This window comes from Centruroides vittatus, unplaced genomic scaffold, assembly GCF_030686945.1.
Source record: "Centruroides vittatus isolate TY-2023 unplaced genomic scaffold, ASM3068694v2 contig_651, whole genome shotgun sequence".
In the NCBI taxonomy this organism is placed as follows: Eukaryota; Metazoa; Arthropoda; class Arachnida; order Scorpiones; family Buthidae; genus Centruroides; species Centruroides vittatus.
The window spans coordinates 1902939-1928848 of NW_027122405.1; the positions used below are offsets into that span (position 1 = coordinate 1902939).

A 25910-nucleotide genomic window follows, 5' to 3' on the forward strand; every position below is an offset into this window, starting at 1 on the left:
TGTTGCCAATTATCATACGTTACATAGCATTTAGGCTCTGGAGTTTGTGTTTTGTTTCTGACTTGTTTAATGATATTCCAAAATTTTTTTGTATCTTTAGCTTTTAATAATTGATCACTCATCTCAGAATAATATTTCTTTTTTGGCTTTAATTAGGTTTTGATATATTTTTTTGTTCCTTATATATTCTTTCAACATTGACTCTGAGTTCATTTTTCTAAAATATTGTAAGCTACGTTGTTTTTAATCTTATGTAAGTAACAACTCTTATCAAACCAAATTTGTTTGGGATGTGTTCTATTAATGTTCCAAGAGGTTTTGTATCGAAATTGGTCTATTATATTTACTAATTTATCATATTTCTGCACAGCCGTTATATTATTTTCTTTATATTGTATCATCAACAATTGATTGTTGAATTCATTTTTGAATTTTTTCAGATTAAAACTTCTTCTCGTCTCTCTTCTATAGGTTCGATTATTTTTTTGAATTTGTTCTTCCCTGTTTTTGTATGGGGCTCCATTAAGTTCTAGTTGTACAGGGAAGTGGTCTGACATATCGATATTCAAGACTCTAAATTCCTTAATCTTATTTAGGGCAGTTTCCGAACAAATTATATAGTCAATCACAGATTTGCCTAAATTAGACAGGTAGGTATATTCCGCAGGACAGTCGCTTGGGAGTCGTCCATTCAAAATATATAGATTATTATCTTGTACAAATTCTAGTAATGATTTTCCTCCTAAGTTACTTACTTTATCTTTAGACATTCTGATATTATCAATAATTCCATTGTTATTTTTGTTTTTTGTATCCATTGCTTCACCTATTCGACTATTAGCATCGCCCCCAATTATCCACAAATCTGTAATATTAGTTCTCTGTATTATCTTATTTTGAATTTCTACTAAGATTCTCTTTTTATCGGAGTTTGGTGGGAGGTATATAAGTATAATTCCTATACGTGTTTCTCTCCAGCGTGAACTTAAATGTTGACAAAGTTCTAATTCAGCTAGGATGTAATTGTTATCAGCAATCCAAAATCTCAATTTACCTAGATTTTTATTAATTAACAATAAGAGTCCTCCAAAGGGTCGACTGAATTTGCTACTTCTTTGACCTTTACTTTCCAATACTAAGAAGGTTCATTCTAAATATGTTATATCTTCTATTTTTAGCTGGATCAACCAAGTTTCAGACAAACCAATAACTGTATTGGAATTCAAATATCTATAAAATGTATCTGTGTATAGCTTTCTTTGGATACCTTGTATATTCCAGAATCCAAAACGAATTTTGGAATTATGTCTTTTTGTATATTCACCTTCTTCTAATGGTAGTCCAACTACTAAGTTTGTCAGCTCTATTCTATATCCTTGTTGGTTCTTATTTTCTAGTATTTCTAGGTTTATAGAATCTTCTGTTCTTCGATTATTTGTGGAAATGAAGGATTTATTGACATATTTATTTAATTGACCCTTTAATTTAGACCTAAAAAACCCCTTACATGTATCGCTTTTTGTAAGTAGAGATCGTATGTATAGATATTCTCTTCCTTTATATAATAATCATCCCTCATTATTATTTTAATGCCTTTGGCTTTTTCTTGTTGGAATATTGGTATCAAATTTTTTCTCCTCAATCTCGATCTTCTACAGAGATCTGTTTTGAATATAATTTTTTTATGTTCGTCTAAATTGATTTTTACTCTCTTAGACCAGAATTCTTTAAGTATTAAATTTCTATCATATGTTGAGGATAGAACTATTTTCACCATAGGCTCGTATTCATTATTAGTTAGTTTAATTATACTGTCTATTGGACTATTTGTTATCCCTAGTTCTCTTGTTATAAATAGTTCGATTTCTTTTAGATATTCCGAAGTTTCAAACGGAAAATTAATAATTACTATATTTTTGTTCATTTTTTCATTTAATAATTGATCTATTTCAAATTCTAGCTCACCTTTTGTGTGAAAATTATCCTTAGTTATTGAATCCATTTCTTCCAATTTTTGTGCAACTCTTTTGGATTCCAATTGGTAAACTCTGTTTTCTTCTTTCAGATTATTAACTTCTGATTTGATATTTTGTAATTCTGTGTTTAATTGATTGAATTTTTCTTGAATCAAATCGTACATGGATTTCAGCAAATATTTTTGTTCTTCTGCTGTTGGAATGTCTGCTCCTCGTGCGGTATGAAAGTAGTCTTGTATTTTTGGAGTTCTCCCATCGTTTAATTCTTCTCTATCATACTCCTGTTCTTCAGGCAGAATTTCTTGACTGGAATCAATTCCAGATATACTTATTTTTTCTATAGCTTTAGGAATGACATTGCGCGGCCTTCCATGTCCCTTATTTTGCATATCTGTGTGGCCGCCATGTTGAGGAGATCTAGACAAAGGTCCTGGGTTAGGTTCTATACCAGAAATAAGCAATAGGTATAATATTACTAGCAGAGAAAGACATTTTTTATACTTCCACTTCAATTGAGGTAACATTTTCTCCCAAGAGCGAATCATTATCACACAGTGTTGTATCAACTCTTCTCTTGAGATTATCGTGCCAACACCTTCGACAGTCGAGAAACTCCCCAGCATACAGTATAATAATATCCTTATTTTTGATTTCTCTTAGAATTAAATCCTATAATAATTGACTTTCTTCAAGAAATCCAAATTTATCTTCAGAATCAAAATCAATCTTTTTATAATAAATAAGATCTTACAAAATTGACTTTCTTACTGCAAGACTATGTTAATTATTATTGCTAAATTTGTCTAATGAGTAAGCATTGAAATAAATCCAGCAACAAATGGCTTAACTTTCCCATTTCCCAGCAACATTTAAAACTGCATAATGTGTCATTATAAAAAGGTTTTAAATAAAATATGATAGTTTTAATTATTTTGGTCTCTCTCTCTCTCTCTGCATACCATATAAGAAATCCTGACATTGGTGAGCACTTGGCACAGGTTAATAAGTGGTTAGTAATGCACCAAGCTGTATCTGGAAGAAGTTACAACCAGAGTGGTTCTCCATTGCCTTCTCTGGTGTGCAATGTTATGCGAGGGGAAATGCCTTCCAGGAGGTCTTGTAAGGTAAACTGGCCCCTATTCAGGTGGTACAAACGTGGGGAAAACCCGGAAAACTCCACGTGGCCAGTCCGTCCGAGCGCAGCACAAACCTGCAACTGAACTCCCAGTGTTTAGTGACAGAACTGCTCGGCCACTGGTGGGCAATAGTTTTAATTATTATAAAATGGCAAAAAGCTTAATTTTGAGAGTAGGGGTGAGTTTTATTATATATATATATATAAATGTTAATGTTGTGTAAAATCAACATTAAGTTCAACTGTACACAAGATATGACATACAACCCCCCCTGTATCTTCCCACCCTGTCAACCTTTAAGAACCAAAATTTAACAGCATCAATACCCCTAATACACAAATCTCTCTGGAAAAATTTCAGAAATTTTCAATAAAAAAAACAGGAGTTAAGCTTCAAAGAGAGTGAACAAAATCATGTCCCCCACACACACTAACTACCCATAGTACATACAAAAAACATCCAATTTTTTATTTTTGCATTTCTTGACATTTCAAGGTCCAGAGTCCAAAAATGTAAAAATCTTAGGGGATCATTTTTTAACTGATTGCCATATTTTCCCTCTGTTATATATAACAGAGCAGGAAAAGTAAAAATCTGCAATGATCAGCTTAAAAGAATTTAGTAATGTTAGTAAGTGGCATAGTATGAATAGGCATTTTACAAAATCTTATACTATTTACTGCACTATAGTATACTTATCTATAAATTATTTTATTATAGAGTATTTGGCATGAAAATCATCCCATTGAAAATTATTTTAGATTCTAAAGATAAAGTGAGAAGTGAGATACTTCTCAAAAGTATTAATTAAATTGAATAAAAATAGCTTTAGACTCCTTGGAGACCAGTTGTTATAACTGGTATTTTGAACTTATTTCATTTATAAACTATATAATAAATTTATTAAATGTGTAATTGAATATCATGAAAGAATGAAAGCCTTTAAAAAAAATCTTCTATAGATTATTCAAAGCATTCAAGATACCAAAGAAAAAGTTGCTTGATTTTCTGTATATTTTTAAATATTAAAGATTTGCTATATGTTAAAATTAAAGAACTTAGAATAACTTAAGTAATATATATTTTTACATTTATTCACAGCAAGTATATCATAATTAAGATATTAAAAATTATTATTTTACTTACCTTCATAAAAAACGGGTGTCTTTTTCCGAAAATAAGCTAGAGTTGGAAAATGAGTCACATGCCACTGATTAGCAGCTTCTTGATCTTTGATCTTTACAAAATCAATACCAAATAAATCAGCTTCATCATCAATATTTTCTAATTCTTGTAAAGTTTTATCACATTCATAACAATTATCCTCATCTAAAATAAAACATTTTCAATTATTGTATATTTTCATTATTATAAAAAAGTGTGCTTAATTTATATTAATGTATTGTTTCTTCAAAAATATTAAAATTTTTAATTTAAAAAAAATTATTTTGTTCCATGATTATTCAATTATTAAGTTTAATCAAGGAACAAAAACAACATATAATGTGCAAGCAGTACATTATGGCTGTGGCGCCTAACATGTTGCTCGAGTAATGTTTCAATGTGGCTAGAGGCTTGCGTATACAGATTCATCATGTTTATTAAAAATAAAACACTTTTAAAAATTATACATTTATTTATTTTTACCTTTAATTAATTATACCTTATTTTTAAAAATTTAAAAATAAGAAGGAAGTTATATCAGCTATATGTTCAATTATCAAGAAATTCAATCACTCATAGAATAGAAGCAATGTCTGAAAATATTAAATTGAAAAGAAAAAAAGATTTAGAAAAATGCATTTTTTTACATTTACAATGTGATGAATCAACAGACATCAGCAATATTGCTCAAATAAATATTTTTTATAAAGACGGTCTTTAATGATCACTCAGTAAAAGAAAATACACTCTCAGTTTTGCCACTACAAAGAAATACACGTGAGAAGGACATATACCAAGTTATTAAAAACTACATTAAAGAAATTTATCTGCCTCTTCAAAAATTTGTGTCCATAACAACCGACAGACCATCTGCCATGATTGGTTCTGGTGTTGGCTTCATCACATAAATTATAAATTCTATTCAAGTCAGATCACTTCATAGCAGATTATTCAAAATACTGACTAATGAACATGATGCTGAGTATGGAACTTTAATGCTACATTCTGAAGTAAGATGGCTTAGTAAGGGAATGACAGGGTTGGCAAACCTGTGGCACGTATAGAGAAATCATCTGGCATGTAATGTATCATATGATTTCAATTGATCATCTGTCTTTTTCAATCATCCTTTTTTCAATAAGCTTTTTGTACATTTATTCTAATCAAAGCATATTCGTTTAACTTCTTTAGATATTGTTATTCGAAGTCTAAAATTTTGGCACACATAAACATCTTTAAAGCTAAATGTACTTACTATATGGCATGCGGGCTCAGAAAGGTTCGCCACCCCTGTCCTATGACGATTTGTAGAGCGTCTTCCAGATATATAAAACTGTTTGTAGAATTCAAAAACGAAACTTATGAAGAACTTAATGATCATGATCAGTTGTCAGATTTATCCTTTCTTACTGACATAACCAAAATGAATAAACTCAATCTTGAATTTCAGGGGAAACAAAGAACTCTTTTTGAATTAATAGAAAGTGTAAATGCATTTCAGTCAAAATTAATATTTGTGGATATTCCAAATTAAAGAACGTAACTTCAGCCATTTTTCAAATTTAGAGAACTATATTCATAAATATAAGGAAATTGAATCAGATAAATAATCTGAAAATTTTGCTGAACTTAAAAATAATTTCAAAATTAGATTTTTTGATTTTTTCGTAAAATTCATCCAATTGTTTCATTCATTTTAAATCCATTTGTTGATATTAATATTTCTGAAATATCACAAAAGATTGCAAGTATGTTGAATAAAAATGTCGGTATTTTAGAAATAGAAATAATTGATTTTCAATCTGACCTACAATTCAAAATACAAGTATCACAACTGATTTTGGACACTTGTGAATGAGAGAAAATATCCACTTGAAAAGGAAACTTTTCAAAGGTTAAGCTCCTGCTTTGGATCAACTTAGCTTTGTGAAAGTGGCTTTTCGACAATGAAATTTTTAAAATTAAAGTTCAGATCCAGAATAACAAATAAGCATCTGAATGATTGCATTACCCTTGCTGTATGTACCAAAGTACAATAAACTGGCCAAAGGCATGTAATGTCAGTCTGCATATTGATTATTAATAAGTTTTGTTTGTCCTGTATTGTATTTAATGTGTAGTAGATTACTAGTATTAATAAAAGTAGTAGTGTAATATTATTGTGTTTTCTTTTACTTATTGTTGCTGATTTTTTTTCAAAAAAATTTCATTGTCTTGTGTGGCTCACCTAAAATTTTTAAATTCTTAATTTGCTTGAGATAGACTAAAGGTTAGACACTGCAGCATTATGGTATTATCACATTAATCTACAAGAACAATTCAAGCAACAAATGAAATACTATAATTACACTTATCCCTAACATATAAAAATGAAAAAATTTTGAATAAGGAGCTGTCCATAAATTACATTTGCATTTTTTTTGAAATTTTTACTCTCCCCCTCTTCTGCCAGTTTGTCCTTATTTCTGTAACTCCCTCCCATCTTCGGACATCAAACAAAACTCAACTCCCATTAAAATCTTCATCACTTTATGAATGATAGATACCATAAGTAGAAAGGAAACAGAGAAAATTTTGAAATATAAAAAAAATGCATAAACTGTATAAAATTTAATGAAATAAATGAACGTTCACTGACACTCAATCCCTCACTGCCTTTGTCTGACTTGTTGTAACCCTTCCCTCCCTCTCAGTGTAGACATCACTTATGGAAAGCCCCTAAACTAAGTCATCTTCTTTCCACCATGTCCAATCATCAGAAAACAATAACAATGTTTCTTCATAAAGATGACCTTTTATTGTAGGCTATGCCTCTGCTATACCATCAGCCATTTTAATTAAAATTGTATAAATATTTTTTTAACCAGCTTATCATCAGTGAACAATTTTTTAACTGTTTAACATACTTCTTCAGAGATGTAGCCTACAATAAATGGTTGTCTCTTGAAAGAAACATTGTTATTGTTTTCTGATGATTGGACATGGCAGAAAAAAAAACAACTCAGTTTCTTCAAAATTTTTAATTTTAAAAAATACCATCAGCTATTTTAATTAAAATCCCTAACATATAATTATATTATTATTTTACAACAAATTAAATATTTAAGTTATTATACATTAAAAAAATTATTAAGCTTATGAAATAAGTTTTAAAGATAAATTACTTTTCGTAATGATTATCTCATCTCAAAAATAGAAATACAGTAGAGCGCGTTAATCGGAACGTCGGTAATCGAAATGGCCGGAAATCAGAACGATTTTCAGTCGGACTGTGTCGTGCTGAATCGAACATTTTTGATACTAGATTTACTTCTAAAGTATAATTTTCATGTTTTTTATATTCTTTGATATATTTATTTTGTTTGTACAAAATGCAGAAATAATTTTTAACGATACGAAAGCCTCAATTATTATTATAAAAATTTTCGTTAGGCTTAAAATCGACGAAAATTCAACATGAAGCGACACGCAACGGAGAAAAATTTGAACATCGGACAGGTTAATATATTTTTTCGTACAAAGTCGGAAATCGGAAAAAATGACTAATTGGAACAACCCCGGTCCCCAATTGACTCCAATTTTCGACGCTCTACTGTAATTATAATAGTCAATTCTGTTCAAAGTTAGCTTCTATAAGTATTGCTGTTTTAAAATGGAGTAAACACAGTAAAAGTTTGTTAATCTGGAACCTATGGAACCAGAGTGATAACAGATTACACAAAATCACAAAATTCAATAAGTGCAACATCAATATATATATATTGATGTTGCAGACATTGCTGTACATTTTCTATCAGCAAAACACTGCTGTATTCTTCCAATTTTAAGCACATTCTTTAATCACTATGAAAATTAAGGTGACCAACTGTCCTTCTTTTGTAAGTTCTGTCCTTGCTCGAAAAGTGTCCTCCTTTTGTAAGTTCTGTCCTCCCTTGACACCCAACTGTGAAAAAATAAGTCATGAAATAAACCTTGACAATGCGCTTTAACATTAAGTTGTGGAAAGTTTGACTGACTCAACAACCCATGACTAAAAAAAAAAACAAACAAGAAATAAAAGGTCAACAGATTCACGCTAGTCAATATAAATCTACGTGATGATATTGCTTATTCAATATAGCATTCAAATTTGCTCGAGTGCGGGCATATTACAATTCAATAATCCAATACTGCTTTATAAAACAGTTAAGAAGGGTGACACCACAATATCTGCCCCAGGTGTCACCATGCTAGCTATGCCACTGCGCATGCAGTAGAGATTATTATAGTGTATTATTATTGCAATGAATAAAATGTTTCTTTTATTTACAATATTTTTTCCTTCAACTTATGTGTCCTCCTTTTCATTATAAAAAAGTTGGTCACCTTATGAAAATGACACAGTGCATGTCTATATATTGTAATATTTATTTTCCAGACATGTACAGTACTGTACCAAAGCTACATACACATCAAATATGAGAAACATGATTTTAGGGGCACTGTCTTCACATTGGTTAGTAGAAAATACATCACATGCAAACAACACAACACAGGTGCTAGTTCTAACAAGGAAATATTTGTTCAGCACAATACAATATATATACTAAGTGTAGTTTATTGAATTACACTACTTAGGATATTGAGATCCTCTAACTATTCTTGAGATGGCATTGATAAAACACTTGTCAGAATTGATTTATTGACATCTGCCACCACAAGACAATGTCTAAAGAAGTTCATTTATAGACCCTTTCAAACATGTCTATGACTTGTAATTGCTTGTAGCTCTACATTTTCTTTGCACAGTGAGTCATGAGCACAACATGTGTCCAAAAAGTTTGGATTCAAGGAATACTAGTATGCTAGCTCATCGTCAGGCAATTCTGAATAATCAGCTACTTTTTGGAAGGATTACCAGACATTCCAGATCATCAGGTGCAGTTTAATGTATATTTAAATAGTTATCAGAGTTGATATTATTTTTAATAATTAGTAAATATATATGAAATTAAAATATTTTATATACATCATAGATGATACTAAAGTTTAAGTAGAGACAAACTCAAAACCGTTTAAAATGTAATAAACAATCTGACTTTTATAACAAAAAGATTAATTATGCAACTTTCAGGACTGCATTAATGCATTGGTATACCCAACCATGACTAGGGATCTCATCTTATTGTTTATTACTAATATTTTTGTTCTAAATCAGCACCTATATAATGTCTGTAAAGAAAACGTGCTGGAGTCCTCAAAAGCACTTAAAATGGCCAATGTAATTAATTTAGTTATAAAATTATTAAAAGTAAACATTATTTGATTACTTTTAAATTAATTTGATATTTGATACTTACAGAAAAAAACTGCCAGAAAAGGAGAATCATCAACTAACTTTCCCAACATTCGATTATTAATTGTTTCAATTTCGTCTGAAAGTTCTCTGTTATCATCATCAATAAGCCATTCTAAAACACTCTCTTCATTTTTAAGATCACCTGAAATTATAAAATATATGTTTTTAATTTTAAAATAAATTTATTGTTTATTGGAACATTCATAAAAATTATATAAAAATGAAAGTTACAAATTCATATGTTGCAATCAAACAGGTTAATCTTGATTAAACTTTATTTCAAAAAAAAGAAAAAAAAAAAAAGGCATTTAAAATGAAAAGATAACATCAAGTTTATTGGCAGTTATTAATATTTAATATGAAGTATTTTGACAAAACTTTTATTTTGATTATACAGGGTGTTTATAAATGAACAGTGCGGTTTAAAAAATTAATAATAAATCTATTTATTACCTTATATGGGCAAACCTTACAGCATAAGCAGCAGCGAATGTCCAAGTTTTTTATGCATTAATCACAATCCTTCAATATGTGCACCCATGGTCACACAACACACATCTACACAGTAATCAAATTCTTCCCACATGCAGTGTAGCATGTCCTCCGTGACGGTCTGCAGTGCATGCTTTATCCGATCATACAGTTCCTCAAGGGACATGGGCATTGACAGTACATAAACTCGGTCTTTAACAAACCCCCACAAAATAAAAATCGCAGGGTGTTAAATCTGGCAAATGAAGTGGCCAGGGGAGCACATTGTTGTCTGCTGTTGCACCATGTTCAATCCAGCATTGGTGAAGAACACAATTTAGAAGCTCGCATACATTCCTGTGAAAATGGGGTGGAGCACTGTCCAGTTGCAAAATGTAGTCATCATAATTGGTGTTCAGCTTGGATAACAACCAGGTTTCCAACATGTCTAGAAATGAGTACCCGTCACTGTCTGTTGTTCAAACAAAAATTGGCTGTGCACTTTCTCGTATTATACTGCACAAAAAACATTCACTTTTGGAGAGTCACGCTGATGTTCTATCAGCGTATGTGGTTTCTCGCTTTCCCAGATATGGACATTGTGTTTGTTCACCTTGCCACTTACATGGAAAGTGGCTTCATCGCAGAAGATGGAGCCACTTTCTCATCAACCCATCATCCTCTATTTTTAACTGCAGTTCTTCACAAAAGTCATGCCTTTTCACTTTGTCTGCTGGTGTAAGAGCCTGCACTAATCCCGCTTTGTATAGTTTAAAACATAGCCACTTATGCAACACCTTCCACATTGTATTCTTTGGCATGGACAATTCCCTGCTTGCTTTACTAAGTGAGGACTTCGCTGAAACCCCTTGTGCACTCTTTTGACGTTTGTATCAGACATATGAGATTGACCAGGACTCTTCCCCTTACAAAGGCATCCGGTTTCCACAAACTGTTGGTGCCACCTACCTATGTTATTCTTGAGTGGTAGGTCTTTCCTAAACCGTGCACAAAACTCACGCTGCACTGTAACCACAGATCTGGACAAAACGGAGCACACAGAAGGCATATTCTTGTTGCGATGCCATCTTGGAAAGTGGCACTACACCTGCGCAGTAAGCATGACAAGGAAAGAGCAGGTAGCACATAAAAAACTTGGACATTTGCTGCTGCTTATGCTGTAAGGTTTTCCCATATAAGGTAATAAATAGATTTATTATTAATTTTTAAAACCACACCATTCATTTATAAACACCCTGTATAATTAAATAAACTATTAAATACTTTTTCTCATACATTGAGATTTTTATAAATGATCAATATATGAGAAATTTATTTAATTCTGCAATTTAAACAACACTTTTTGTGTAATTCCCTCAAAATGTTTTATTCAACATAACAATACATATATTAAACAATTAAAAGAAAATTTATTTGGATTTCCAGGATAATGCAGTATTATTATGTTACCAAAGCAAAAGTATTCTGTTTATTTCTGATAAATATTATCTTGGAAACATTAGACATTACTAAAGATACATTTTATTACTAAAGATAAGAAAAAAAATCATTGCAAAATCTTTAAATTTTGGAGATTTTTTGTTAGTTTATAACAAAGGTGTCCATCAAGAGAAACCAAGAGACATTTTCCTCTCCTGAAAATTGTTTTATTCTTTCATATTTTCTTAGTAATAAAAGTTATTTTAATAGTCATTACTCTAAAGTAACTACAGTTTGCATGACATGATGATTCCTATAAGCTGTATGCAGAATCTATACTATTTTGAAGATGTCCTGATTTTTATAGTAATCGAAAATCGAATAACCTCTTCTTTAGACAATTATTCTCTTCTTAAATCTCAACTATCTTTTGTAGTTATTTTTTCTTTGATTATTGCATATTTTTATTTAGAAAAATCTATTTTATCTCTCTTATAATCTCTCGTCTCCATTTTATTTTTGTGAATTTTATTGGTTCATAAAACTAAATACCATAATCATTTTATATTAAATATGTATAAATCATTGCAAAACTCATCAATTCAGTTAAAAAATAATAATTTCATATTGTTATTAGATAGTAAGAAATTTATTCTAGTTTAAACTCATACTATTGTTAGCTACTAAAATTACAAATCTTTGAAAATATAACAATAATTCAAAAACATAATCACCTCAATATAATTTAGTTCAATGACAAACCATATCTAAACTTATTGTTCAAAAAGAATAAAAAAAAAGTAGAATTACTTTTTAAAAGTAATTTTACTTTTTCTTACAGAATAAATTGTATCATCACTTTTTATAAAAACATTACTACTTTTTGACTATTTTTGTACAAAATAATAAATGTTTCCTTCAATTTTGACAACACAACTTTTTCATATCAAGCAAAAATTATTTTCATAAATATGGTTGAATTACAAAATGATGTATTACTCATTGTGTGAAATTTATCCAGCTGGGAATCTGGGAATCTTTTGTCTATATATATGTACTTTAAAAGTACAGTAATGTAAATTCTACTCAAAATTTAAAACAATTGACTTGTACAGTACAATGCATTAAAAGAGTAATTTTTTTTTTCTTGTATTTAGGTTATTAATATCAAGATTAATCATAATATTATTAAGACTCAATGCAGTCTTTATCCTCATTGATACAAAACATTGTAATTCTACAATTTCATAAATACAAGTTTGTTATATTTCAGTTTGAACAGTAACTGCATTTGTAAATCTGAAATAAAGATCATTTAAAGAATGAGTTTTTAAAAAATAAACACTTTTTATTTATTATGCTTCTGTAGAAAAAAGCAAATAAGAAAAAAATTGGATGGCTTTTATTAATTTGTGATTCATGGATTATTCATGAAAATAAAACAAAGCTATAATAAATTATCTTTCTGACATATAGTATAGATTGTTTCTATCTTGGATGAACCTATGTTACTGTAGTTTTAAAGAATGCAAGAATTTTAAAATCACTGTGTAAAATTATCTAATAGAATTTCAAATGCATAAAAAAATATTCAAAAAATTATATATACTATCAGAATAATTTATTATATAAGCCACTCATTTGCCAAATTGATTAACTCTTGACTCTTCAGAAGTAAAAGCAGAGAAATTGATAAAATATTACATATTCCTTTCTAAAATTCCTTTTAAAATTTAAATCAAAATAAACATTGTAAAATATATTATTAGAGATATAGCTTTTATCTAATGACAAATAAAATAATAACAATTATTCTAAGGATATACTATTTTTAATTTTTCTCAGAATTAAGGAAGTTAATTGATTTGGCTTGTGAACAGCTCTTACATACATAATATAAAATTTAATATGGTATCTTCTTTATGCAGTAAATATGAAAAGTTTGCCATAAAAAAAATTTATTTTTTTTTACCATCAAAAATAAGAGGATTTCCATTTCTGAAGTATATAAGAGCAGGGAAAGTTTTGATTCCATAACGTCTTGCAAACTGGTTATCTTGAATTTTTACAATGTAAATTCCATATACATCTGTGTCATCATCAATATTTTCAAGTTCATGTAATGCTTGATCACAAGCCTTACAATTTGGCTTATCTGTAAATAAATAAAAAGAATTTGATAATTAAAAATTATATTGCTTTATTTATGTTTTAATGAAATACATTGAAATTTCATTAAAACAATTTCATATAATTAACTATTAAAATCTAATTGTTAATTAGATTTTTAGATTATTATTTTCTTCTTTTACATATAGTTGTGTACTGCAAGCAACATGAAAATCCATGGAAGCAGCTGCAGTCTCTCCAACTGAGTCTAGTAGCCACCATACACAACAAAGAATCCTGAAAAGACAGCTGACTCATTCTCAATTGTAGTACCCAAGAATGCTAGCAGTTGTGTAAAAGCCAGGTAATTGTAGTTCAGACTCAATCCCAGAACCCCCTCCAGAGTGACAAGCCAAAGCTAAGCTGCCATGGTCATCCAACCAACTTAAAGTTACAAGTTATAAAAATCTTTAATCTAGCTAAAAAAAATGGTATATAACAAATGCTTATGTTTTTCAAAACAATGTTCAGATTATATTTTTTTGAAAAATTAGAATTCCATATAAACATTAAATATAACAAAATTTTCTTGTTGAATTTTGAAGATTTTTGAAATTTTACATCTTACACATTGATCTGCTGTTTATAAATTCAATATAGCAACAATTACAATAAGAATTAACTGAAATTTTCAAATTTCTAGATTTAAAATATGTGATTGATAGTTAATTATATATTATAGATTTGTAATAATATTATGACATTATTGTATTTAATATTTACAGTTTATCACCATTCATTAATTATAAAAGTTATTAATTTCAAGATTTTTGTCAATTTTATTTTCAATGAACAACACTAAAACAACTTGAATAACTTTTGATTTAATTTTTCTATGCATTAGTATATGTAACAGTGAGTAAAAAACTGACATTATCCTAATGGAAAAGTTTATTACCTTTAAATTATAAACAAACAGAATTTAGAAAATTTACAGATGAAATATAGATAAACTGGTCATTATAAAGAGATTACCCCAGCTTAACTTTCTAGAAAAACAACTTTAATGAAAGAAAATCTTAAAATATAACAAGAGTTTGCAATTTGTATTATATAATTTATAATAAAACAAATCCAAAAACACAACACTCCAGCAAAATTTTGTTTAATTACTAACATTTTTAATCTTGTTTAGAAGCCATCTTAAAGCTTTACATCATCAAAGTTAAGAAATGTCCAATGGCTTTCTGCAGAACACATTACAAAAATTCAAATTAAGTTGAATGTTACAACATTCTTATAAGAGAACAATATTGAAAAATAAACAAATTAAATAAAAATATAAAAAATAAATGTTTAACTGTTTACAAGATAAACTGAAAAAACTGCACTAATAAATGCAATCCATAAGTTAGAATAACAGCAAACAAAAAAGATATAAAAATGTACATATCGTCTAGCTATTAGGTTGTAATTTCAAAGTCATCCTCACTGGTTACAGAACATTGTGTACCAAGTTGCATGCTTATTGTTAAAATTTATGCATCTGTTAGGATTTAAAATAAATATATTTCCAGTTGTTCCAATATTTTTACTGTATTTCCATGTATATTTTTTGCCACTACATTCTTTTTTGCATTTGTATTTCCAAGAAATGTTTTTAGGAAATACAAAATATTTGAGTATTTTTCATGTGGAGAATGCAAGACTTTTTATGCCAAACCATTTAGTGTAGGAGATAGTACATGAGTCAGCCAACAAGAATTTTTATTGTATATAGGTACTTTGTTTACCATCATTTCCTTGTGTAGGCTTAACAGTATGGAATCTTCGTACTTGCTGAAGAATATAAGGGTGGGGAATAAGGGCAGTTGTTAATTATAACGCTTTATAACACTACTCATTATGCCACTAAAAAACCTACTAGAGTTAACTGTAATTTTGTGAGATGGCAAGAAAAAATAACAGTTTTACCACACAGTATAAAATTAAAGTAATCTGCTTTGTGGAACAGATGGAAATTGAGAGGGTGAATGAAAATTTGGTGTCAGTGAGGCACTTATTCGCTACTGGTATAAACAAAAGGAAGCTCTAAGCAATGCAAACTCCAATGTGAGGACATTTTGTGGTCCCAAGACTGGAAGTATCCCCAACTTGAGGAAAAACTGTAATGGTATGTTGAAGAAACAAGCAACTACAGCTGCGCTATAACATGTGATATGTTGCAATCATGAGCTTGCAATATTGCTCAGACAAAATATTTCTTCCCTTGAGTTTAAGGCTAGTTGAGGATGGGTCAGCAAATTTATGAAAAGGAAAAATCTTTACACATCTACCAAAACAGCAGCATATTATGTGATGTGAAAGTTCAAAATATTCAGAATATGTATGCAAAGTTTTTAAAATATTAAAACTATCTTATAAAATCATGACTTCTGTTAATTAATCAAGATTTCTTGTAAGAATAAATACCGATATAATCTACCTTCAAAAATAATTCACACATTTTTTTGCCTCTCGATTTTCAATTAGTAAAAAATGGCAAAAAAGTATAAAAAATACATGCAGAAATACAATAATTCTACCAAGTTATGGGTAGGTTGAATCATCTTGGCCACTACACGTGCTACTAATGCTATAGAATGGATACTCGTCCTTATATTCCATTCATACTCTTTTATGCATGTACTGAGTAATCTTGATTTGCTCCAATATACATCTGTGTAGTGTTAAATCAATTGTCTTGGTAGATGGTGTTGATCTTTGTCATTTCTTAACAGTTGGCAACCTGTTACCACATTAGCAGCACATACAGCAGTACCGGAGAAGCAAGTTGACTTATGGGTAGCTAAAGTAATCCGAGACCAATCCATAACTTTGAAAAATTAAAAGAATTGGAACAACTGAAAATATATTTATTTTCTGAAACTAATGAATGCATAAACTTTAACAATAAACATTGAAGTCAATGTATGCTGTTCCATAACCAGTAAGGATGACTGAAATTATGACAATATAATTAATACAACATACACATTCTTATATCTACTTATATGTTTACTGTTATTCTAATTTATGGACTGTATTTATTAGTGCAATTTTATTCATTTTATCTGTTTGGTAAACTGTTACACATTTATTTTTTATATTTTTATTTAATTTTCTTATTCTAAATATTGTACACTTTAAAGTGTTCTATTGTAAGAATGTTGTGACATTTGATTCGCTTTGAATTTATATAATGTGTTCTATGGAAAGCCATTGGACACTTGAGTTTGATGTACAGCCTGAAGATAGTCTTTAAACAAGGATGAAAATATAACAAACCCAATAAAATATGGAAATGATTATATTATTTTATAATTAAATTATTCACTATCACACTTTATGAATTACTGAAAATTAAAAGTATTGTGGTGTGAAGACCACGTGTTCTGTTGCCTAACCGGCTCGTAACCAACCCCTTGGGTGGTTCACGGTGTAAAGGAGGGACAGGCCCTCATAGCGTAAAAGCTTCCTGTTGTAAAAGTTAATGGGAGGAGGGGAGATATGTGGTCCAAAGATCACGTGTTCTATTGCATGATCCTTGGGTGGGCCGCAGGGTAAAGAAAGGATGGGCTGCGTTTTCGGAAGAAAAAAAAAGAGAGAGAGAGAGAGAGAGGGAGATCGCGTGTGAGGTTGCCGACAGGGTGCCGACTATGTCAAGAGGGTCGAGCAGTCGCAAAGGGTCGTATGTGGGCGATCGGCACTGAGACAGACTCTACGGTTTCCAGAAACCGTTTATTTGACACGAAAGAAGCTTACAAGATTTCCGCGATCTTGGAAGTTCTAGGTCGACAGCAGTCTCTGGGTCTTCCTTTCCTTTCCGATATAGTCCCATTTTGAAGTAGTGTCCCTGGGTTGCGAATGGCCAGTTCCCTTGACGACTCCGCGACTCCAGGACAATGCGATCGACTTCCATTGATGGAAAGATGTCGATCCGAGGTCAGGAGACGAAGACGGGCACAAGACACACACACAACAATAGATCCGTCACTTGGAACTTTCGGGAGAAGCCGTCGCGTCCTTGAATTCTCAGATTTTATCTGTTTTCCTCCGATTCCGCTTTCCGATTGGTCTCTTCTCGTCACCTGGTGACAATTCGAAACCTTTCGGGGGCGCAAGAGAAGTCAAAATCGAAGTTTAATTCAATTCCCACTCGGAGATAGACGATCTACGTTTCCCCATTGTTCTATTGTTTAAAAGTTTGCGTCGTTTTCTTTAAGAAAAACTATTTCTAACTTCTACTTTTTTCCCTCTAAAAAAAATAATTTTTTCCTAAAAATAAATGATTTTAACATGAATTTCAGTGAGGTTCGGACCTATCCAGAGCCTCACACGCGCATGCTCAACAGAAGAAGAGGGACTTTTTCGGAAGAAAGAATGGAGAGAGGACATGTAGACGATAGAGTCGTGGGATTGTTTTTTTTGTGTGTGTTGTTTCTTTTGTTTTAGTGTCTGTTATAGCGAAGGGACAGAGTAGTGATTGGGAAAATAAACTTTAAGTTCCTTGCATTGGAGTCATAGAGTGTGTGATTTATTTCTTTGAAGTTTTTTTTTTGTTTTGTTCTTGCACGGGGAATACTCTAAAGATCGAGTACTTCCCCACAGTATATTAATGTATGATTTGTTCTCATGCAATTTGGTAGTCATTTATTTATAACTAGATCCTAATTAAAATAATATTTCTACCTTAATAATTTTAAATATTAATCACAGACTCAAAACAAAACATATTTCTGTTATGATTACAAACTGCCACATTCAAGCTATATAAAAAAAAACGTTATTAAATGCAAATTAAATTCTAATACAATTTAACAATAAAATCAAAACTATATTTCACTATATACTTAAGAAATGTTTATAGTGCTAATATTATAAACATTCAGTAGGCAGACAGATAAATATGATAAATAAAAAAATTTTAAAAAATATGTTTTGTTCTTAATAAAGAAAAACTAAACCTTACAGAAAAACACAACAAGATATTGCTGTTCTTGAATAAGATGTTCTAGCATTTCTCTATTAACTGCTTCAATTGTATCCTCAGATTTTTGTTGAACTAGCCATTGAAGAACTTCTTCTTCTGCTGACAGATCACCTTTAAAATAGCAGATTTTTTAAGAATTATTTACCATTAACAAAAGTTTAGTTTTTGAAAAAATACAATAAAAATACCTTCATATACACTTGGAACTTGTTTTTCAAAATAAACTAAGGAAGGAAAATTCTTGACTCCATAATTTAGAGCAATTGGTGTATCCGTTGTCTTTATAAACTGTATCCCATATTTATCTGTGTCATCATCAATATTTTCCAATTCTTCAAGCACTTGATTACAATCAGAACAATCTGCAGTATCTATAAAATATTTAAGGTACAATTATATCTTTACTCTCAAAAGCATTAAAAATATTTTTAGTTTATGAGACTACTACAAATACATGTTAACTACTTTCCAAAATGACAAACCATAACTGATAAAAATAATTATGACTATTCATTTTTTAAGGTATTAAAATAATATACAAACACATTTAACATGGAAAAAAATAGTGAGTGCTTTCAATAATTTGAAGATTATTCAAAGTACTTGAAATTAAATTCTTTTTAAATTTCAATATCTTAAAATAAAGGATGGCCATAAAGTCAATTAACTAAGTATTTTCTTAAACTTAGATCCTAATTAAATAAGAATAGTTCTAAGAATAGTTGGGTGTCAAAGAGTTGGGCATTCCATCTATTTGAAATTTGTGACCTGAAGCAGGCCTTAAAAGTAGACTGAAAACATTTGTTTTTATGAACTTCCATCACTGCTGGGTTAATATCAAGGTAGGGAGCTTTTACAATATTATATTATTTTATAAAAAATAATAATGATTTAATTAGGTCAAATATACACAAACTACTTTAAATTTAATTTATTTAAATTAGTTTACTTGGAATGATTCATAAAGTATTTTTTTATCAATTAACATAAAAATACTAGTAATTAAACACTAAAACAATAAATTTATTGAGTATTTAATGATTAACTGGGCATACAAAAGTTTAACAGAATTTTTTAAGTATAATGGTATCCCTTGACTTATAACTATGTCAAATTTTATCACTCAGACTTACAACCTTGAACTAAAAAATTTAGAGTATTATGGTTTAATCACCCCCCATGAGGACACCAGAATATAAACTGAAGACAAAATTGGCCAATATTCTTATGTTCCACTTTCCTTCTGATAAACTTCAAAACAAATCAATGTCTTTTGTAAGTGATGAAAATGTTTTACAGATGATCTTAAGTTATTGTGCATACTTATATTTATAATCAACTGTTCAAAACTGGGTATAATTAATAAATAAAAGACTGAAATTAATTTCCAGCACAAAATTATGCAAATATTTTCAACCATGTTAAATGGGCAGATAGACTAAAGATGCTGAAAACATTTGCTTTCTGATAAATTTGTGCTGGAAATTGATTTCAATCATTTTGTTTACTTATATTTATATTTGAAACTTTGAAAGAAATAAGTACAGTCAAACCTGTTTTTATGCGCTCTTTTTATCTACGATTTTTATTTGTGCGATTTTTTTAATGCGAATTTTTAATTTGTGCGGTATAGTTGGCGACTAGTCTCGTGCGATTCGTCATGTCTTACGTTGACTTATTATAGCTAAATGAACTTATTATAGCATAAATGCACTTATTATAGTAATATTATTGCATGAATATGCGAAAAATGAAATAATTTACTTTTTAAGTCAACAAAACACCATCTGGACAAAAATATGTAAAACAGACGATAGACCAGACGATGCAGTCAAGTGCTGACATCTGTTGTCAATAAATTCTATTTCGTACGGTTTTGAGTTATTTTCTATGTGAGACTTTTTTTAATGCGGTCCCTGTTGACCGCATAAAAAAAATATTTTTTAATTGTGTCGCGAAAACTATTATTTACAGCCATTCGTGAAGTTTCGTGAGATTTTTTTAATGCGTTTTTTTTAATGCGGTCCCTATCCCCCGCATAAAAACAAGTTTGACTGTATTTATTATTTTTCATATTTGTATGCTTTTAACTTTCTGCATTAAATTCAACTTATAACAGGATTGTTTTGTGCATGTTGATCATAACAGTGTTTATAGTACTTTGTCAATTTAAATTTCCATAAAATTTCATGAATTTTTCATGTTATCATCAAAAATTTCCACTGCCCTAATATTGTTAGATTTAAAGCTTGTTCTGTACTTACAGCAAAATTATTAAGTTCATAACATAGCAATAATACAAAATTCTTTGCACAGATGACAACAAAAGTAGATCATTATCTTCGTGCCAATTAACACGAGATGATAATCTACTTTTGTCGTCAAATTTCATGTAATGCCAAACCCATATTATATTAATCAAATATCAATGTTAACTTAGAAATATGCTTTAAGTAACTTTAGGCCCAATCCACACTACCAAGCTGCTCACAGTCTGATCAAATATTTATCAATTGTGACCAATTTGTATTTACATTAAGATGAATGCTAGTTTCAGTCTGATATATTGAACACAATTAATAAAATTTGAGAGGACTGTAAACAGCTTGACTGTCTGGCTCAGGCCTTAACAGAAGAGTAAATGGTGAGACAGTTGACCACCTATAGGACAGACAATAAATCAAAAGAAATTAAACCCAACAGACTGGAACCAGAAATGTACAAACTGAAGAATAGAAGTCTTTAATGTTAATATCTATTTAATTTCAATTAAATTTACCCATTAGTGACATGTCTATAACAGCATACATCAAAATTACATGGTATGTAAGTTAATGTAAAGTTACTAATAGAGTAATGTAATCCATAAGACAGGAATTACTTTTTAATGAATGTTCACTGAGCACTAAGTGCTGGATTCTGACCTAACTAATTCATTCAGAAACTGAGCCTCAGTTTCTGATAAAGCTTGTTCCTGAATTTACTTTTTGATTCAATAAAGTTAAACACCTCAGAAAATTCTTACACATTACACATGAATGAAACTTGCATTTATTAATCAATTATTTTGAATAAAAGTATGTAACATTAACATGAGGCAGAAATTTCCATGAAAATTTCATTAAATTCTTTTTATTTCCAAACCTATGAAAATTCCAGTTTTCATGATTACTATGAACCCTGCATAAGTCAAGCGATACCTGTAAATTTGACTTAACATTATTAGTTTATTAAAAGTGGTGTTTTTCAAACTTTTAATTGAAGATTAAAATTTCTTTCTTATTTGTTCATTTCAATTTTAAAAAACAATTTTCATTTTTTGTTTAATAAATATCCACTAAAAATTAATACTTGTTTATTGCAAAAAGTACAGTAACAAGTATTTATTTTTATGAATATTTTTAGGCTATATTTCATAATTATAAATTTTTCTATAATTCCTAAAAATCTTCAGATCATTAATTATAATTAATTTGAAAAACACTAAAAATTATTTTCACAAAAAATATAAAATTTTGCATAAATAATCTACCAAATAATTGCATAGTTAATATTTATACAGAAAAAAATAAATATTTTGGATATAATAATAAATCAATATATCTCTAAAAAAGTTTGAATCAAAAAGAAAACTGAATTAATTAAAAAATGTTGCCATAATTAATTTTCAAAAATATCAACAAAAGAAGCAAGAAATCTTAATTATGGTTATTGTGAAAAAACAAAAACAAATACACAGAAAAACTCAATATATTTGTATAATACAAACTCAAAAATGTTTTCTGTGAAAATCTAAGTGAATTGCTTTAATAAAACATAAAATGTATAAAATAGTGAGAATAAAGATCAATTTATAGCAAATAGATTTTGTTAAAAATATCTAAATCTATGAATCACCTACCCACACTTCCTTCGCAGGGCGAGCATTTCGCTTTATCATCTTGCAAGAAGAAGAAGAAGAATATTCATTAACTTTTTCTTGGTGATATTTAAATTCAGTTTTATTGTGATAGGAACTGATATTATTTACAAAAGGACTAATGTAATAACAAATCTTTAGAAAGTGTGAGTCGTTAAAAAATTGTTTTAAATGTAGTGAAAGCAAAAATGTAATTGGTTTGATTTCTGTTATTCTTTTTAAAGAGTTAAAAAATAATTAAATATTGAAAAGCTTTATAAAGTTTGAAAAAATAAATGTTATACAATTTGTTATAGAATATATCATTTAAATTATACTATGCATTATTGATATTATTATTATTATTAAATATTAGAGGAAGCTTTATTCAAAAAATAATAATAATAATGTTTCTGAAAGTATTAAAAATAAAAGAAAACATTTAAAATAAAATTAAAATAATCAATAAATACATAAATTTTAGGAGTAATTTTATCTATAAATAAATAAATAAATAGCAATAAACTTCTTATTTTTCTATCATTAATTGCAAAGAATTACTATTAACAGCAATAAAAAGATTAATTTGACTTGAAAAACTCATTTGAAATCTCAACATCAAGCTATTAAATTAAAAAATAAAAACTTTATTATTTAATATTATAGTTTTGAAATAAAAATAAAAGTAAATTAATTATTAATAAAATAATATGCACAAAAATAAACTAAAAAAAATTTTTTTCTTCTATATTTTATATAGAATATTTTTTTTAGTTTAAATTGATTAGTAAGAATTGCATAAAAACTGCACTAATCTTTTATTTTTAAAAATTAAATTATAAAATATGAATGTTCAAAATCAGTCTACAAATTTTAATCATCCTACTGAAAATTCTGATACCAAATTATAATTAAAAATCTTGTTGAAGAATCAATTTTACTACTTTTCTTATTTTTATGGAAAAATATCCTTCACTATTTTTCTTGTTTAATAAAATAATGGCAATGTTTAATTATATAATTTTCAGTATTTACCATATATCTCGGCAGATAAGATGACCTTCAGATAAGACGAGATATAAATTTTCGTCGAAGTTTTATAGTTTTAGCTTATATCTGTCCTATAAGACGACCCTCAAACTATCAACAGCCTATGAATTTAGTTTAGATCAGCGATCATCTTCTGAATAATAATACTGTATAGCATATATGGAATTATGTCCTATTTGTAATTTTTCAAATTAACAAATTTATTTTCTTGCATCTGGCAGCACTGCCTTGTGATTATTGCAAGCATTTGCACTGATTTGGCATTCGGGTAATGACCTTGACTATTTACAAAAATGTCGTATGGGCTATTCTATTTTGTGCATGTATCCTACTCTCTATTAGTAAATAATTACAGTTTGTCCATTTTTTTATAATGGTTTTAATTTACATAAATTTCAATCTAATTTTTTGTATCTGTCCTATAAGATGACCCCGGATTTTGGGGGCCCTTTTTTTATAATTCAACTATCGTCTTATCTGCCAAGATATACAGTATATTCCATAATTCTATGAAAATCACTGAAAAAATTAATATTAGTAAAAACACTTATGAATTCAAAATTTGTGTGTACAAACACACACACACTCAAATTCTAACAGCTAACTATTAACTTCGGTGGCAAATTATCCTAAAGAACAAAATACAAGTAATTGTATATTAAATTTCATTTATTATATATTCAATGAACTTAAATTTGATATGATTAAAATTAAGTAAAATTGGAGCTTCTTAATGAAGATTTGCATGATTTCTGTAACTATTAATTATTGGAATTTTGTTTCAAGGCATATTCACTTAATTATGATTATTATATTTACTTTCAAATATCAGTTCAGAAAACTATATATCCTATATTTCCATATAATTATTTTTTTAAGATAAAAAAAAGCAGTTAAACCCACTAAGTGGACTATTACTATATTATAGTAACATGTGTTTGTATGATATATTGAGTTGATGAGAAAGTAATTTCATTTTTGAAGTTTGGATTAGAGTTTAAATTAGGTATTACACCTGATAAATTTATACAATAATTATTGTTAATACATGATTTACTGTCCAGGATGCATCATTTAATAAAATTCAACAATGCAGAATGAACCACTTTATGATAGAAATACTGGCATTTGATGAAGTGTTTTTGATTTATTACACTTTGAGTTTAAAAAAAATGTAATTGCAACAAATTTTTTTGAAAATATTTGTGATGTGGTTAGGAATAAAATAAAAATATATATACTAACTTTGATTTCAATTTAATTGATAAACCATGTTCTGTCAGACCATTGGTGATTGATGATAATATTTAAAAAAAAATAGTTATATATAAAATTCATAGTGAACAAACAAAAGTATTGACATCGTCACAATGCTGGGCTGCAGTTTTTAATCATATTTTTAATTAATTTAATTTAAAATATATGCTCTCTACCTCAAATTAGTAGTGTCTTGTCCTGTACATCATACTTTTCCTAATAACAACAGTGTCATGCCAATCATCTATCTAACTCAGTTTTGGTGAAAATTTTTGAACTGATCATAGGGTCAGTTAGCATGAGTCATCCTGAACAAGTTGAGACAGGTATGCCAACTGAGGCAGACCTAAAGGAAAGCTACTGACTCAACTCCAGCTTGGACAGCCTCAGATCTCGAAGTTGGATAAAAGGCAACTTGACTGAGTGAATGGAACAGAAAATGCAAGATTTTAGACTATGTTGTTGGTAGCAATCAAGAAGTATTGCTGTATATACTGTAAATAGTTGTATAATAAATGGATTTGATACAAGTTAAATGAGTCATAACGTGTTCTTTCTGACAGACCACAAATCTGGAAATCGAATGGTACAATCAGAAAGTTATTGCATTATTTTAAATTGCTATATACAAAAACAAAATTTTACATTGTAAAAATTCCTGAGTTTCTGAACTGAATGAAAGCAATTTAAGCTAAAATCTTGTAACTGTGGATCCTAAAATTTTATGCATTTCAATTAAAACGTACTTTTAATAATTAAACTTTTCTTCAAGTTCTTTGAATCAATAATAATGTATTTATAATGATTTTATTATAAACTGTCTCAAGAATTTTTACTTATGAACTTTCAAAGCAAAATTCATAAAATTCAATGTATGATTTTTAATGAATATTATATAAATGTATCAAACAGGCTGAAGTAACAATGATAATGTAATATGTATAATAATAAAGTTTTTAATTGATTTTTAATGATATATCAATTTATCAAAATATATGAGCAAATAATTTTTTATAGCCTATTCTTATATCAAATAAAT

The 25910-nt window shown here is 28.8% G+C and overlaps 1 protein-coding gene across 5 annotated transcripts in view; it reads right to left on the reverse strand.

The window, feature by feature from the left end:
- Positions 1-25910, reverse strand: part of LOC136979905 (putative leucine-rich repeat-containing protein DDB_G0290503) — a 157087-nt gene that overhangs the window by 8203 nt on the left and 122974 nt on the right. For 3 of the 5 annotated variants that reach the window (XM_067275937.1, XM_067275935.1, XM_067275939.1), the window contains 6 exons: positions 22568-22606; positions 18855-19037; positions 18646-18777; positions 13498-13680; positions 9616-9756; positions 4259-4441 (listed from right to left, as the gene is read on the reverse strand). In XM_067275937.1, the coding sequence (XP_067132038.1) occupies positions 4259-4441; positions 9616-9756; positions 13498-13680; positions 18646-18777; positions 18855-19037; positions 22568-22606 (861 nt within the window). The remainder of the gene's footprint in view (positions 1-4258; positions 4442-9615; positions 9757-13497; positions 13681-18645; positions 18778-18854; positions 19038-22567; positions 22607-25910) is intronic. The other 2 variants (XM_067275938.1, XM_067275936.1) reach the window with 1 other exon arrangement.